Here is an 18,089-nt window from a genome sequence, read left to right as displayed (position 1 = left end):
GTCAGCTTGTTCAAGGTAACATTTACTTTGTAGCACTGGCTGAGCTATGAGCTATTTAAAATACCTGGGTCAAATTTCTTAATTAGTGGAAACCACCTGCTTCATCCAACAGACCAGGCTCTCCTGTAAGCAACAGTATGTAGACACCAGAAATCTTTAAATGTGTAAACTCCAACTCCTACATGGACTGATGTGGCAAATGCTCTTTCACTGCTCAAAAAGGGTTCCCTTTCACAAACTCAAACTGTGGCGTGGTCTTCCCGTGCTCACGTTACAGTAGCACAATTCTCCCAGCTCCAGAATCCCCTATACAGCTGATCAGTTACAGCTGTTATTTGCTGAAGTAGGAACCCTCTCACATCTGCTTCTTGCTTAGCTAGTTAATGGTTCACTTCCAGGTCTTGAAAGCATTGTAGCCTTTTCTTTCATATACATGCGTGTATTATTCTTTCCCAGTCTTGTGCCCCAACTACGTTCTCTTTACACTGCTGGTCTTGTTCGTTATACAATGCAAATCCGGGTGAACTCACATCTGCCACTGATCGACCCAAATCGTGAGCAATCTTTTCCCATCGACCCGGGGTCCCCCCTGGGAACTTAACCATACTTCTTGTCAGCTGACTGAGGTCCTCTTCTGTCCATTCAAGTGCCTGCAACAACATAGGGGGAAAAATTCTCAACAATTATTGAAATATCGCACTTTCACACAATTATTGGGCTTTGTTAAATGTATTTGTTATTTTTAACGTTGATTAATGGCAATTGTTTTATTTTCTTGAAAAAAAAATGCATGAGACATACATGAAAATATTAACGCAAAACAGAATGAAAATGCTGAACACTAATAACAACATTCAAGATTTGAACACCAAATTATCCAAATGGATGTCTGTTTATTTTTGCAAAGTTTAAGGGGCAAATGATTCTTAATTGCCAGTGTAACAGAAGGACTGCGCACATACTGTATGCTTGGGAGTTTCTGATAAAATATCTCAGCAGAAATAGCACGACAGTCCTGAAAGGTGGAGAGCTTCATAAATAAGAACCTGCCAAATCTTTTCTGCGTAATGTATCCAACATCTTCCATTTTGTATTCATTCATACATTTACATTATTTCTGTTGTTTTGTTTTTGCTTAATTGTGAAGAACGAGTAATTGTTGTTTGTTCCTAATTTCTTTCAGATAACAATTAGACATGTTATTAGGTATTAGTCTATTTGTATTGTCAGGATAATTACTTTCAATTGTACTTTAGTTTTCAACAAAAGCTGTTCTCTTTCATGCTGAACCTTTACACACAAATAGTTTTTATAATCCTGCTGTTTAGAGTTAGCTTTCCTGCTATACAATCACTGTATTTTGTTGTATATTAGAATTAGGATAATTATATAAATGAATACACTATTTGAGAATTGCGATTAGCCTGTAGCCAAGATGCAATTCATTAGACTTCACAATATTACCTTTAGTGCTAATGACTTTGCTTGATTGTCCTTTAACAGTTTCCTGATAGGGCAGTCAACTGCATTATTCACTATGATCATTTTTAAGTTACTACTTTAAGATCTTAAAATCAATTACTGACACTTAAGTATTTTAAAATGATTTAATAAAATAAAAAATAAAAAAATAAAAAGTTACAAAAACAAAAAAAAGCACAGAAAGAAATGATTTAGCGATGTTCCCATGAAGCGGTACAGATGTCAATTGAAATGGCCACCACCTTAGATAACGCACAGCCCTGCATCGCAGCTCTCAGTACAGAACGACAGCCACAGAGGTGAGCGACCCCAGGGCCCATCTCCACACTTACTCAAAGCTCCTCGCTGACACTAATCCTCCCTGTCATTCTCCCGCTGTGCTCAGACCACGCGGTCATCCGCCTGCCGCACTGCAAGCTTAGCAAGGCCCTTCCTGACTTCTTACACTGTCTCCCCTAATCAATGGCTTGAGTGTGCGCCTTTCACCATGTCCAAATGGCAGCTTCACTCATAATCAGAGCGTACTAGCCCTGTTAAAGGTGTTCTCCACAGGCGCAACCACTCGCTATGCAGGCTACTTTTATTCAGAGTTCTGTCCTGCAGCTATTTAAAATGGTGTAGATAAAGGTTCAGAATTTCACAACTAAATATCTGGCTGAATCTTTCTTTACCCAAACACTGGTATTGATATTTTATGATAAATATAATACTTTCAGAAAATGGAAGTTTTGATCTTAGCTGTAGATGTTTTCTATAAAAATGTTATTAGCATAACAAAATATGTTGTGATCCTCCAAGCCTCAAATAACCACTGGCAGCAGTAAGAGGGTATAAAACAACATGCCCTTGCTCTGCTCTAGCGGTCTGTTAAAGATAGAAGATGTTCTTATTTTTAAATGTAACTAGACTTTTAAAAAGTATGGATCAGATGAATTGGTAACAAAGGCATTCTCACAACAATATAGAAGGAAAACATGTCTACAACAATCCATACAGTATGAACACTAAAGAAAATGTTCAATATATCTAGTAAGATTTTCTTTTTCATTGTAAAATTCATTATGAATAAATTAGGCATTCTGTCTGGAAAATAACATGCATTCACTAAGCACTATCTGGGGATTCATGATTGAATAAATGTAGCATACAACTGATGCTTTGACAAATCTAGAAAAAAGAATTTGGTGGGATAAAAGGGTACCTTTCAAAATTTTCCAGAAATTTAATTTTACGGCAACAATGATCTTGCAGGTTGTATTTTGTAATTGTTATTTTTTTTAAACCACAAAAGGATTAAACAAACAAAAAAAACCCTCCAAAGCTCTGAATATTGAAATCAGTCTTTGTATTATAACAGAACCCAGCTTCACATTAATCCTCTCCATTAAATTAATAAATGCTGCCTTTTCAAATTAAAATACAAAACCATAAATGGCACGGATTTAACAATGAATTAGCTTACAGCAGCATTTATGATAAAGCCGCCGTGTTTCCAGTTCCAGCATGCGAGAGGCAGTGTGGGTTTCAGATCATCCACTTGTTAGCCATCCTAATGGCAGTCGCAATGCAAGGTGGAATTTCTCATCAGTGGTTAATTGTGGTTTTGGATTCAGCGAAGAGGCGGCGGCAGAGCTCCAGCATAAGCCTGGAGGGTGTTCATGGTGTGAACGCATTCTCCTCGCTTTAATCTGGAGCCAACTGTAGCTTAGAGTGCCAGATGAATGCACAAGCAGACACTTCTGTCACTGGAAACCATGTGTCCACTATTACTGAAATAAGGGGCCAAAAATATATATATTATATATATATATATATATATATATATATATATATATATATATACACATACACACACACACACACACACACACACACACATATACTAGTATTGATATTTTATGATAAATGTAATACTTTCAGAAAATGGAAGTTTTGATCTTAGCTGTGCGTGTGATATAGGCAAGCATATTCCAGTTCTCCATCAGCGGCAGCTTACTATGTGGAGTAAAAGCTCCTGTGTTTTACTATCAGCAGCAGTACCACCACTCATACCCATAACCAATTAAAACCAACTATGTAGAATCAGTGAAGTGAAATAATACTGGAACCCATTGATATTGCAATATGATGCCAAGGTTGCAGCTCAGCTTATGATACTTCAGAAATGCTGTTTTTCGTTCCTAGGGATTGTAGTACTGTACTGATCAGCAATTGTTTAATGTAGTTGGTCTGGCATGCCTTGATAATGGTACACAATGTATTTATTTACTCTTACACATTTTACAGTGTAGAAACCTTGTATATTTATTGAAATGCATTTAAATTTTTTGGCAACAAAATTAGCAGCAGTGTGGAGTAGTGGTTAGGGCTCTGAACTCTTGACCGGAGGGTTGTGGGTTCAATCCCCAGTGGGGGACACTGCTGTTGTACCCTTGAGCAAGGTACTTTACCTAGATTGCTCCAGTAAAAACCCAACTGTATAAATGGGTAATTGTATGTAAAAATAATGTGACATCTGTATAATGTGAAATAATGTATAATGTGATATCTTGTAACAATTGTAAGTCGCCCTGGATAAGGGCGTCTGCTAAGAAATAAATAATAATAAAATTAATTCTGGCACAGGGTGGGGTATTCTTTACCCTCTGAAGCATTTCTCCACTATTAGCATACTGTTATAGGTCATGTTTGAATGTAGAGTTACAATTGGTGCTCTTAGTGGTGATGTGGAGTGCACTAGGGACAGGAATCACATTTGATTGGGTGACTGGAGGCAGAATTCTGGGAAATTATATAAAAGTATATTTTAATTTGTTAGTGAAGAAATGCCCAATATACTGGATCTGAAGACTGGAAACCTAGTTTGTGTTTCTTTAAAACACATTAAGTCTTCAGAACTGAAAAACACCACTAAATAAACAAGACTCAAAAGTACGCAATTTCAATATAATTTAAACATTTCTGGTGGCGTAACCCTTTGATCTTGTGATTGATTAATTCTACTGGCTTTGAAGAGAAAGAGACTGCGGGCAGATCTATTGTTGTTTAACAAATCCACAGTTGTGCTACGAAACCACAGACAACTGTTGATTCGTTAACGAAAACACAGTTGGAACAATTCAACAGAAAAGCGAATACCATTTTATTACGCAACAATCACTTCAACAATTAGTTAATGATAGTATTACACACTTCAAATGTATCAATTAGGAAGGGGCTTGCGATTTCTGTTCTGTACATTCATTTGTATTGCACATTTTCTGGACAGGTTCAGGAACAGCAATCTCATCATCGCTTCGTAAATCTCCATCAAATCACACAGTCCTTACATTTAAACACAGCTTTTGCATTTCTTTAGTATATTTAGTTGTTTGGTAAAACACGATTCAACACTTATCGTTGTTTACCCCTTACTTGAATCTTAGTATTATGCTGTATTCAGATAGTAAATGAAAACATCCCAGGATTAGCTATTACACTGTTTATTTATGTTGTTTTCATTTCAAGACAAGTCTTGAAATTTAGCACTAAACTCTTCATCCACATCACAAAGCAGAACTTGTATTGAAGGTTACCTATATCTGAGCACGACCCTAATCTTTGTAAAAGAACATTTCTTTCTAAATCTCATTATAACACATTAAGCAGCTTCTGTCCGTGGCAGCCAATTATTTTTGATGGTGCAATTCTCTTCGGATCAGCCTACTAGATGGAGCTGCATTGTGTTTGAGGTTTTCTTTGTGCTGTGAGATGCAATATAAAAATTGATATTGAGGTTTATTTGTTTCTAAATGAAGAACCTAGATTACGGTTTCTAAACCTTCATTATAATAACTGTGAAAGTAGTTACTGTTCATTTTTGCTTCACTGCTGCAAGATATTCTGCATTGCTAAATACTTTCCATGAATATATTTGCTAGTTCTACATAAGTCTCAAATCCTTTTTATTTTTATGTTTAGATCAATGTAAAACTTTGTTTGTTTATCTCAATGTTATATAAGATCATAATGCAGTCTAAAAAAAGGTCTGAAAAGGGGTATTTTTTTTTTTTTTTTAATTCATAGAAATACTTGAATTGTAAATAATGCTAGGTAGAGGAATAGCAATTCATTTTGTTACAGGGCACTTAGGAATTCAGTGACAAGATCACCTGCAGGGCTAGCAGTTAATTATGTAAAACAGGGTTAAGATCTGTTCTTGCCAAATGGCAATGGGAATTTGCTCACATTTTAACTGGAGACAGACAAGGGCAGCCACAATACCACATGGTAAATATGCATGTAATCAGCTGCACTTTGATTGGCTCTCAGGGCCAAACTGTAAAGAGTCATGAATTATTCACCAAAGTACTCAATAAGATGTGCTGCCTTTTGATGTTGCAAAAGCACAGAGCAATTCTCCAAAGGTCACCTAGACTTCTCTGAACAGAGTAAGGGGGATGCTGTATATGGACAAACTACTCAGAACTAAATGCCCCAAATTTACAAGACATAAAAAAAAAAAAATACATAAATTATAAACAAGTGACTACCCACTTAAATATATATAAAAAAAAACATTTTTACTGAATTGTTTTATAGATTAGACGCACACACAAAAGTCTAGGCTATTCCTTTAGGTATTCTTAATTGAACGTTTAAGTTGTCTTGTCTCAGTTGTAAATTTATACCCGGACAATGAATTACATGGAGTAAGTGCCCATAGGCTACAGCTATATTGTTTCAGGATGAAGCTGGTCTGAGCCAGTGACCTCTCCACCTTCTAGTGCAATCCAGGGATGGGAGTGCGTGTGTGTGTGTGCGTGCATGTGTGTGTTGGGGAGGGGGAGGGGGGGAGGGAGGAGAGTGGACAATCTGCTGCCTTAGGGAGTTCTCCATTTAAATATACCAAAGATGGCAGGACCACAAGCAAATGCAAAACACATGGGTTTTTAATCAGGATCACTGATAATAGATGCTAAACAGATTTATTTTAATACAGTTTGTAAATGAGCATTGCAACAAGGGATGTTATTATCTTTAGGTATTTTCTGAGTAATATACTGCAAGACAGAATTTTACTTGTAGACATTTTCACAATACCAAACTAGTTAATTATCAAATATAATACAACATTTTTAAAATGGTTTAAAAATGATGACATGTGTTTGCTTATTTTCATTTCAGCACATCTGGTCATTTTCATTTAATTTTAAACTTCACTGCATTGTTGTGCAATGAAGTATTGTGCAAAATACATTTCGTATTCAAATACCTTCATCCAACAAATATTACAAAAATCACATACTTGTAAGAGCTCCCTATCCACAGGACTTACCACAGACAAGTATTAATGTTAAAAGAACAGACATGTTGCAAAGTTGTAAAGCAGTCCAATATTTCAACAATAAAACCAAGTGCCTTACAAATAATACATTTACAAAAGAAAAAGCAATGTTTTCCAAATCACATAACACAATTATATAAAACACCTACCAAGTTAGACCATCACTTCACTCAACATAAATGATGTTAAACTGTACTGCAACCTTTACTTGTACAACAGGCTCAAGATATTCTGAGGGAGTCATTTTTCAAAGAAATTGAAAAAAGGAAAAAAATTCAAAAACATGACATGTGAAAACGCAAAAAACAGGCAGGTGTGGCTTCACGTAAGCATCATTTGTTTGCCCTCGAGGCCTCCATCACCCACTCCTCTCAGTGTTTCGGGGTTAATTGCCTAACATCACTTGGTGGATGTAAATAAAATAAAAAAGGCTTACTTAATACAAGATTTCCAAAAAAAAAAAAAAAAAACCACGACAATGATGATGATGCATATTTCATGACCAAACAAAATATAACATTTTTGAAATACTGCAAACATAACAACAGGCAAGTAGAACAACTGGACCAAAGCACCGGACATCTTCCAAACAGCAATCTAGCCATAGACAACACTCTTAAATCAAGCAAGTACGTTACACAAATTGAACTTCACTGCAGACAGGCAGGTTATACACTACAGTACACTGACAATACAAGTGGTAATGGCTATAAAAAGGAACTTACAGAAAATTCTAAGGAGCACTATTAAAGTAACAAGCAGCATAGTATCTGGCGCTTGGAGAAAAGCGCCTCTCATATTTCAAAGCAGCACAGATGTGAGAAAGCCCAAGGTGGAGTTGAGCAGGTGGTGTGGTAAAAGCCTATAGTAACTCTATAAAATGGGCCCACAGGTGCACACTCAGAGTCCCCGAGCAACTCAAAAAGCCATACAAATCACAACAAAGACTTGTGCCTCTCAGCGAAAGATGCAAGCAGAATGTAAAAATAAAAATGCACCGGCAGTAAAGTCAATAAATGAAACCAGGCCTACAAAACAGAGCTCCCTGGTTATGGGTCACCAGCATAATTACAACCAAGCACTGCACAGATCCAAATCACTGGGCAACATTGCTGAAATGCACATTAAACTGCTTACAGTTTTGTAAATTTGTTTCAGAATTGCCTGGTTTTACAGATGCTGATCAGTACTAATTTAAAAAAGATCTAATTGAAACTTCTTATTTAAAACAGAAAAATGCATACCCAAAGCTGTATAAAAAAATATATCAGTTTATACGCCTGTTTGTGGGTGTGCAGTGCTCATTTTTATGGCTGGCTGTCTTAATCTGGATCAACTTTGTGGGGCGAGCTTCACATCACACACTGAAACTTAATGAGAAGGTCTGACTGGGCAGAACACACCAGCCCTGGGAGTCTCTTCAAGTGAAGAGATGGTCACCACCAACCAATAATCACTGGCGTGGCGTTACAAGGAGCAATAAAACACTCACTCATTAGCACTTATGCACACATTGTTAACAACTGCTAACAGACAAGAAACAATGGCCACAAACTAACTTATAAAAAACAAAAAGAGGTTTTACAGATGTTGACTACATACTGAAATGAAGAGATTTCCAGGGCTGTCTGTGTTTGCTGTCTTAGGTAAAGTATGTAATCTCCCACCCTCCAATGACAGGAGATCCTTTTGACAATATAATCGGCTTCTGTTTCGGCACCTAAATAGTTCTAGAATCCCTCTTCATGTTTTTGGAATCAATAAAGAAATGCCAAGGATTGTTCAATTTTAAATAATCATTTAAAAATAATCTTCAACTACATGATTATTTACAATAGTTTCAATAATGCAATAGAATTGCCTTCGCATAGTAACAAAACGTACAGCAAAAGTAAACTGGTGGCCAGAATATGTAGTTACAAATTCTGTATCATCTGTTGGCAGTTGGGAGGAAATGCACAAACAAAGTACAAGAAACAGATGGATGCATTTCCCTGGTCAGAAAACATGCTGCCAGGCGGATATCCAGATATAGCTTGATGTTAATGGAAGTTTAGTCCAACAATCCCGAGAGCCTTTGACATCTAAATAAGAGAATCTGAAGCCAAGGCATGCTGGATAAGATCTCTCACTCTCACTTCTTGAATATATCTCACAGAACAAAAACAATATATTACATACCACTTGTGTTCCTTAATAACTTCAGCTAAAAATCATATCCAATAAAAGAGAATGAGAATCACGTCATAAAACACTGACTAGGAGCGTAAGATGGTGCTCTAGCTGAAACTCCTGGAGCACTCTCTGGGGACGCTCGTGAACTACACCAGGCACTGTCTCAGTCAGAGCACACACTGCTCCAGCTCCAAAGACAGCCACCATACTCAAAACGCTGTCATTCTGGAAGGGGGGGGGGGGGTTAGTTCAAGCACTCTGATGTTTAAATCTGACTCTGATGCTCCCCTAGTGGGTTATTACACTAAAGTGTTAGAATATTTAGGAACTCCAACAGGAAGAGAGGGTATGAATGAACCGTTTATTACCATGAGAATTTTTTTAATGTTATTTATTTAAACATTATTTATTTTCCATTTATACTGAAACGATTGAGAGGCCTTAGCACTTGTCCGTTGCCTTGGTGGTTGCTAGGTTATAGTTAATTATATAGGCTTTCTACAAAATCAAACTGAATTACAGTACTGTGCAAAAGTTTTAGGCAGGTGTGAAAAAATGCTGTAAAGTAAGAATGTTTTCAAAAATAGACATGTTAATAGATTATATTTATCAATTAACTAAATGCAAAGTGAGTGAACAGAAGAAAAATCTACATCAAATCCATATTTGGTGTGACCACCCTTTGCCTTCAAAACAGCATCAAGCATCAATTCTTCTAGGTACACTTGCACACAGTTTATGAAGGAACTCGGCAGGTAGGTTGGCCCAAACATCTTGGAGAACTAACCACAGTTCTTCTGTGGATTTAGGCACCCTCAGTTGCTTATCTCTCTTCATGTAATCCCAGACAGACTCGATGATGTTGAGATCAGGGCTCTTTTGGGGCCATACCATCACTTCCAGGACTCCTTGTTCTTCTTTACGCTGAAGATAGTTCTTAATGACTTTAGCTGTATGTTTGGGGTCGTTGTCATGCTGCAGAATAAATTTGGGGCCAATCAGATGCCTCCCTGATGGTATTGCATGATGGATAAGTATCTGCCTGTACTTCTCAGCATTGAGGAGACCATTAATTCTGACCAAATCCCCAACTCCATTTGCAGAAATGCAGCCCCAAACTTGCAAGGAACCTCCACCATGCTTCACTGTTGCCTGCAGACACTCATTAGTGTACACTCTCCAGCCCTTCGGCGAACAAACTGCCTTCTGCTACAGCCAAATATTTCAAATTTTGACTCATCAGTCCAGAGCACCTGCTGCCATTTTTCTGCACCCCAGTTCCTGTGTTTTCGTGCATAGTTGATTCGCTTGGCCTTGTTTCCACGTCGGAGGTATGACTTTTTGGCCGCAGGTCTTCCATGAAGGCCACTTCTGACCAGACTTCTCCGGACAGTAGATGGGTGTACCAGGGTCCCACTGTTTTCTGCCAATTCTGAGCTGATGGCACTGCTGGACATCTTCCGATTGCGAAGGGAAGTAAGCATGATGTGTCTTTCATCTGATGCAGTAAGTTTCCTTGGCCGACCACTGCGTCTACGGTCCTCAACGTTGCCCGTTTCTTTGTGCTTCTTCAAAAGAGCTTGGACAGCACATCTGGAAACCCCTGTCTGCCTTGAAATTTCTGCCTGGGAGAGACCTTGCTGATGCAGTATAAATACCTTGTGTCTTGTTGCTGTGCTCAGTCTTGCCATGGTGTATGACTTTTGACAGTAAACTGTCTTCAGCAACCTCACCTTGTTAGCTGAGTTTGGCTGTTCCTCACCCAGTTTTATTCCTCCTACACAGCTGTTTCTGTTTCAGTTAATGATTGTGTTTCAACCTACATATATATATATGACACACACATTATAGACAACACAGAATGAAAAGCAAATCCTGAAATCCTAAAGGTTCCCTGCAAATAAACAGAAATAGTTTCTACCTGGTGATTTAGATAGATCTACAGTACTATAGACCACCTACATTCCATAAGACTGACCTGATCTAGATTTTAAACTATTTAAAAAAAAAAAAAAACACACCACACACAGTGAATGGATCCACCTGTAAGCATTCATCAATATTACAGGTTACTACAGTACCGGGGGGGAACACATTTAACGTTCATCATTTTCATCACCCAGCACCAAACATTAATCAATCTGACCAAACCCTTGATGAATTTCAGAGTTAGATCTGACAGGAACCAAGACATTTGATACATGTTAGTGCTAGACCCAGTGGACCCATGTTAACCTCCTTGCTCATATAATTATAGGACTTGAGAGAACTGTCAAAACGGGCAGAGAGAGATCAGACTGCCCCCAGACTGAAGACCATTCCATTTACATTCTTTTACGATCTCATGGAACGTTCTTGTTGAAAGATCAATGAGTGCATCTTCAAAAGACACGTCTTAATAGTCTGTCTTTTCCATTTAAATGAAAGACAGCAAACATTAAAAAACATAACAGTAAAAAATACTAAACCATAAGAATATAACTGTTGCATAACGTTAATGGGCTATAATTTGTAATGCCATACAAGTTGAAATCAAAACGTATGACACTGCTTCTCAGGCAAAGAACTCATTTGGTGGACGCAATAACTCAGAATGATGACAGGTGTGTTTAATGATTGGCAGCCTCGCTGTCAGTGAGGTTGCTAAAGAATTCAAAGAATTGAATGCAATTGTATGTGACTTCACTGTTATAATTATAAGCTTAATACATGTGCTTACTAGAGTAATGGTTTGTTCCGTCGAAGTTATGATATTTGAACATCTTAATTCATGTTATTACAAAGAAGCAGAGTCCTACTTAAAAAAAGACACTGCTTAACGGGAAGTGTATCCCTACAATACTGTTGATGCAAGCAGCATGTAAAACTCAAATAAAATAGTTTGATGAATTTAAAAGAAAGTAGCTTCAAACTTTATTTACTTATTAATATGATGTTTGTAGTTATTTGGTTTTAATGTTTAATGCAGCTTATCTGTGTTAAGGTGCTTTGGCCTGATCAGTTCTAGTATTTTTTTTTTTTTCCCCAGTAAGCTCCAGCACCATCTAGTGAACATCTCTGTACTGCAAGCAATACAAAATTAAACTGTACCCAAATGACCCGTTCACCAGCTGATATTGTCTCTTACTTATATTGGCCTATATAGCGTGCAATATGTCACAGATGTCTATGTCAGACTGAACTGAAGAGCAGCTTATGAACTCTTATGAAAAGCCTCTTAACAGGCTTTTTTAAAAAATAAAACCACACAGTATTTGAGTATCCGCAACAGAGACCCACACAGACGACTGAAAACTGCTGGGGGCAGTAGAATTCAAATCTAAATCAACTGTCATTAGGACACACTTATTCGTGGTATATTATTAGTGTTGTAATTTGGGTCTCACCCAATAAGAGAGAGTGGCACAGAACTGGTTAAAGGCCCATCCTTCATGTAATCCACTTCGCCACCCTACTCCAACAAAATTCTTTCAATACACACACAAGTGGCCAAAAAAAAAAAAAAGGGGCGGCAGAAAAAAGGGCTTGGGGTCCCCTTAAGACCCCAGCAACAGTAGAATCTTATTGAATTCCGACTGACACAGCTTCATATTATTTTTTATTACTATTATTAGGCAGATTCCTTTATCCAAGGTGACTTAGAGGTGTTACAGGGCAGTACTGTACAGGGTTACAATGCAAAATTTATATTTAAATACAGTATAGTTTACAGTAAGTGCAAATAATACTACTAAAATACAGTATGAGCTAGGAAGCAACAAGTTAGGATTACAACGAGTTATATCTACAATGACATATTAGTAGTGCAATAGTGCAAGGATAGTGCATTAGCTGAGGATCCAGTAACGTGGTGCTGAGGTCAGGCGAGTCCAGTGCAGAGTAGCAGGAGGGGTAGATCAAGAGATCTACAAGTGCAGTCTAAACAGGCTTTACCCCAATTTGGCTGTTAAACGCATTTTCTCCAATAGCCAAGAGAGAAAAGAAAACAGAAGCCCATAGTTTATTATATAACATACTTAACTGTTACACACTGCAGCCAGCATATTTTTAAAAATGCACTGTATACAACAAATATATAGCATTTAGATTGAGACCACGTCACCAACATACTTTGCATACAATATTTTCTAAGCAAAGTTGTTAAGGCAGGAGAAAAGCAAAGAAAAAAAAAATCAAGCACATCCTATTCACTTATTTGGCTAAATTTAAATATATGACCAACAAAATAAAAATATACTGTACAGGCAAAAAGAGCAAACAAATACTGCTGGAGAAGGGCTAAAATAATATAAACACGACTTCCAACAAACACCAACAGAGAAAGGCAGTGGTATCACAATATGAAACTCTGAAAATATATCTCACTTTACTGACGGTACCATGTGTGGTTATAACAGGACTTTGTAATGGAGGCTTTCCCCTCCGATTGAAAAAAAAAAAAAAAAAAAAAAAAAAAACTCTGGGCTCCTCCAATTAAAACCAGTGCTTAGATCACGTGATCTGCTACTGCTAGTACTGTGGTTAATGGCAGATAGGAGTTTATAACAGAGCTTAGCCTCCTCTGAGGAGCCAGAACTGCTGTTAATATATGAATGTTAAATCTAGAGTTTTGGTTAAAATATCATTTTTTCTTGCATTTTAGACAACATTTTTGTTTTATTGAACATTATTATAATGCTACAAAACAATAGCTATATATGTTTTTTTTTTCACTGAAATTTTGAGGAGGCAATGCCTCCTTTGCCTGCTTTAAGGAGTATCCACTGACAGACACATGTATATAGCATCTGTAATCTGGAAACCAAGGCCTGGGCTCGAGATGTGAGGCAGTGCATTGTGTGTCCAAAGTAAGATGTTGAAAGTGTGGCATAAACCAGTTAAAACATATGTGGCAACATGATGATTGCATCAGCTACTGCATTCACTCTTGTCAAAGCGCAAGCTCATTTTGACCCAGTCATTTAACATGTATTTTCCTAAGAATAATAATAATAATAATAATAATAATAATAATAATAATAATAATAATAATAATAATAATTCCCCAAGTGCCTTTTCAATATGCATATTCGTCATTCGATATTTCTCCAATTTATGGTGTTGGGGGCCAGATCTGGTATATGCCTATATGGATAAACTCTATTCTTATTATTGTTTATGATGGGTCATTATCTATTTTTATATTTATTTATTTAAATATCCCTACCTACTACAAACACAACAATGACTAGCCAGTGAAAGGTTGTGTGTTTCAAAACAGCTCAGATAATGCTGTATAAAAGGGTTATACCACATTAACTCAAGTATGGCAATATATATACATTTTCAGTCAGAGGTGGATCTACAAGCATTACAAAAAAAAAAAAAAAACACAACAACACAACAAAACCTGTACATCACGATATGCACAAATTGCTCTTGAAAATGTAATCATTAAACAATAATTCACAACATTTAAAAGATACCAGTACAAATGGTAAACCTAACGGATAGAGACATCTCTCAAGCTTTAAATGAATCCTTACAAATCTGTGTTAAATGGGCTCTACAACTTCTTTGGTAACCTTCAACGAAGCATGGAGGGGGCCAAGCTTTCTTGCAGTAGTTATATGCATGGAGGGGGCCAAGCTTTCTTGCAGTAGTTATATGCATGGAGGGGGCCAAGCTTTCTTGCAGTAGTTATATGCATGGAGGGGGCCAAGCTTTCTTGCAGTAGTTATATGCCTGAAGGACGCTATATTATTGTGGAGTTATTATTTTCAAATCATCATTTCAAATCCGAGGATGTCGCTGTATAAACCTCGCCCTTTCATCCTGAACGAGATGCTTTGGCACAATGTTTCAACATCTATACCATATACTATTCGGAGATCTCCCTCCAGCTATGATACACTACAAAACTGCATACTTTGGCCTTTGCATTTCTTGCTTTCAGAAACAAAATGCATTTAAAAGACCTTCAAAGTGGGTCACATATTAAAATGTGCAGTAAAATCATTTATCCTTCTACTGTATACATCCACTAACAATTTAGCAGTGTGCTCATTAACCTGTTGCCACACTAGTGTACACAGTAAAGGTTGGTGACTATTGATCATGAGAAATAAAATCATCCCAGCTGTCATTTGCATCACCTAGCCCTGCAATATGCTGCAATAGGCTGTTCCACTTTTCAAAAGCAGCTGGTGTGAACCAAAGAAAAGCATTCAAAGTTAAATCTATTCTTTACCACTTAAGGGCTCACTCAATTAACTTTTCAGCATGTTTTGAGAAAACAGATTCATGCAATTAACAGCTTGAATGTTGAGCAGCTTGTAAATGGATAACACCTGTTCCACATTCAGCAATTAAAAAAAGCTACTTCAAATAACAGATTTCATTTTTTTATATATAAACCTAAAAATAAACTTATTGCAGATTTGAAAAACATGTTTTATAAAAAGTGTATTACTGTATTTCAGAATTTCTTGTTTCAAATCAGAAAGAGTTTTCAATTCTAGTCAAAAATCAACCTACTTACTGTACATACACATGCAATACATATTAAAAGTAAAATTAGGAACACAGGTTAGATAGATATCTCTCCATGAATAAATAACGGAGCGAGATCATTGTATCTCCACAAGAAGGATTCCTAGCACAAACAGGCGAACTAACAAGCTGCACAGAACGATTAGGTCTAAACTAGAGAATTAGTATTATTCAGCAACCATTATGTAAGTGTGCACACATGCAATACCTTTATTAATATGGACTCCTATAAACAGAAGCAGAAAATGCACTAAAGTTAATACTTAATACCGACTGTTACAATGTTTTTGGGAAACCTTTGTTTTTAAAGTGCTTTCTAGAAAAGAGGGGATAAACACCTTTCATGCCAGAATTTGGAGACATATCAGGGTCTACGGTGTTGTTTTGGAAGATGAAACACACTCATAGCTGTTTCTAAAGATCAAACTATACTATTGGGAACAAAGCACCGAAAGAATAGGAGCGAGGCTTTAGAATTCAGCACTGCATATGCAACCTTTAAAAAACTGCTCCTCTGCACCAGAATAACGAAACAAGACAAGAGATTACTTCACCTGATAGAAAGACTGTTGCTGCGCCGGCCATGCTACTACACAACTGTCTTCAACAAACATTATTTCAGGTGATGGCTTCGAGGAAATAATGAGTTCACTCACTTACTGTGGGAGCAGAGCACTCATCTTTAAACAATAGCTTTTAAGATATTTATAAAGGGCAGCCCTTTTGGCATGCATAGGCCCCACATCCAAAGAGGCCCTGTTAAAGTGTGGAGGGTTAGAAATAAAGCTCTCTGAGGGTTGGGTCAGGGCACTGGTGTCAAACCCTTCATTTTACTCACTTGCTTTTTTCTCAACCACAATTAAAACCCGGATATATAACTCCTTAAAACAATAAGGCCTTGAATAAGCAAGATCCTGGGGCCTCTTCTCCAACAGGTGCTGTGGGATCTTTAACATCCGCAAGTAGACAGGAAATCAGTTTTAATGTCTTATCAAAAGAATGCAACCATGCAAGGGTGTAAGTACATTCTATGTAGTGCTGTAAATTAACTTTTGAGGGAAGCAACAAAAGAAACCTGTTAAACTTAAAAAATGCAATATATTAAAAAAGAGAAGGCAATAAACAGTTGCTGTATTTAAATTCAGCAACAGGAAGAGGCATAAAATGTGTAGCTCACATATCTTCTAAAGACAAACTATAATTCTATATGTATCCACTTTAGTTCCACTTATTATCTACAGTTTCACACTTATTATGAATGAAATATGTATTTAAAAAACTACAGCCTGTACAGGAACCTTGTCCATCCTATTAACAGATGAATACAAGGGATTAAAATCCTTGTATCCCTCAAAGCAATAATTGCACCATCATAACTGAGGAAACCAAACACATGTTACATATTATGGCAGCTATGGCCTTTGGTCAACCACATTAAACTTTAAAAAGATCCAGTAGCCATCTGTATACCCTTAGACCACTGCCATTTATGGTTTACTCGTGAACACTGCACATAGCAAACTTTCCCCTTGACCTAGGTCACAGATTTTCTGCAATAAACAAGACACTAGAGTCCATATTGTCTCTTGGCTATTCCCCTTCTTTCCTTGAAAGGCACACAAAAATGTTGCATATCCAATTTTAATGCTGCATAACAGGGAGGAGAGAGTATTTTGTAATAAAATGTACCTTTTTCTTCTGTGATCGGCTTTTGTCTTCTAGCCAATCATTAATTTGTTCCTCAATATCTTCAATGGTAGAGCCCTGATCGTAGGATGGTGTAAAGGCATTGTCCCCTGAATAAGCGGTGTAGACTGGAAACTCAGATTTCCCTTTCTTCACTTTAGGCCTCTTTTCTTCTGCAAAAAAACAAAGATTTAGATAATAATACATGAGTGAAACAAAACGTATATTTGTGCTGCTGCTTGTCTACTATATTCACACCTTCTTTTATGCCAGTGGCAACATCGATGTCTGATAAAGCAATAGCCTTACTGCATAGGAAACATGTTTATCTTTACGAGCCGACCAATGACAATTTTTTTTTTTTTTTTTTTTTATTTCAGTGCCTAATATGGACAAAAGTATTTAAATAGTTTTCTTATTAATTTGCTGCAGCGATAATGTTTAAGGAATATGGACCTATTTCCTATGTCAAGACAACGAGCAGAACCAGGCATACCCACAAAAAGTTCAAACCCAACAGAACTGGTCACCATGCCTGCACAAAAGATGCCCCCAGTAGGGTAATATATTTTCAACAGATGATCTATTCACATCTATTGTCTTGTGCTGCAACACATTGCTTTAATGAGACCCCTTGTTGCATTCTCTCCAATCTGCAAATTACATGGAATTCCCTGCCAGCGTCCCTGTATACTCCCCTGATGATTCTACCCAATCCCAAACTGATAGACATGAGGGCAGATTAGCAATTAGGTCATGAAAAACAGCAGCATGAAGCAGTCCTTATGCTGATCTGCATAACGTGTATTTACCAACTTAAATAGCCAGCAATATTATTATTATTAAAAGTACGTTCAAGTGATAGTCTTTTAAATTACAGGTAATAGGA

General features: G+C 37.0%; 1 protein-coding gene across 1 annotated transcript in view; it reads right to left on the bottom strand.

Moving 5' to 3' along the window:
• LOC117394806 (dnaJ homolog subfamily C member 1-like) overlaps positions 1–18,089 on the bottom strand; it is a 51,164-nt gene that overhangs the window by 4,878 nt on the left and 28,197 nt on the right. Inside the window, exons 8-9 of the mRNA XM_033993400.3 lie at positions 17,204–17,373; positions 531–650 (exon numbers count right to left, since the gene is read on the bottom strand). Coding sequence (XP_033849291.1) covers positions 531–650; positions 17,204–17,373 — 290 coding nt within the window. The remainder of the gene's footprint in view (positions 1–530; positions 651–17,203; positions 17,374–18,089) is intronic.

This window comes from Acipenser ruthenus, chromosome 3 (assembly GCF_902713425.1).
Source record: "Acipenser ruthenus chromosome 3, fAciRut3.2 maternal haplotype, whole genome shotgun sequence".
Lineage (NCBI taxonomy): Eukaryota > Metazoa > Chordata > Actinopteri > Acipenseriformes > Acipenseridae > Acipenser > Acipenser ruthenus.
The sequence above is the reverse complement of the archived record's forward strand: the minus strand, read 5'-3'. Positions and strand labels throughout refer to the sequence as shown.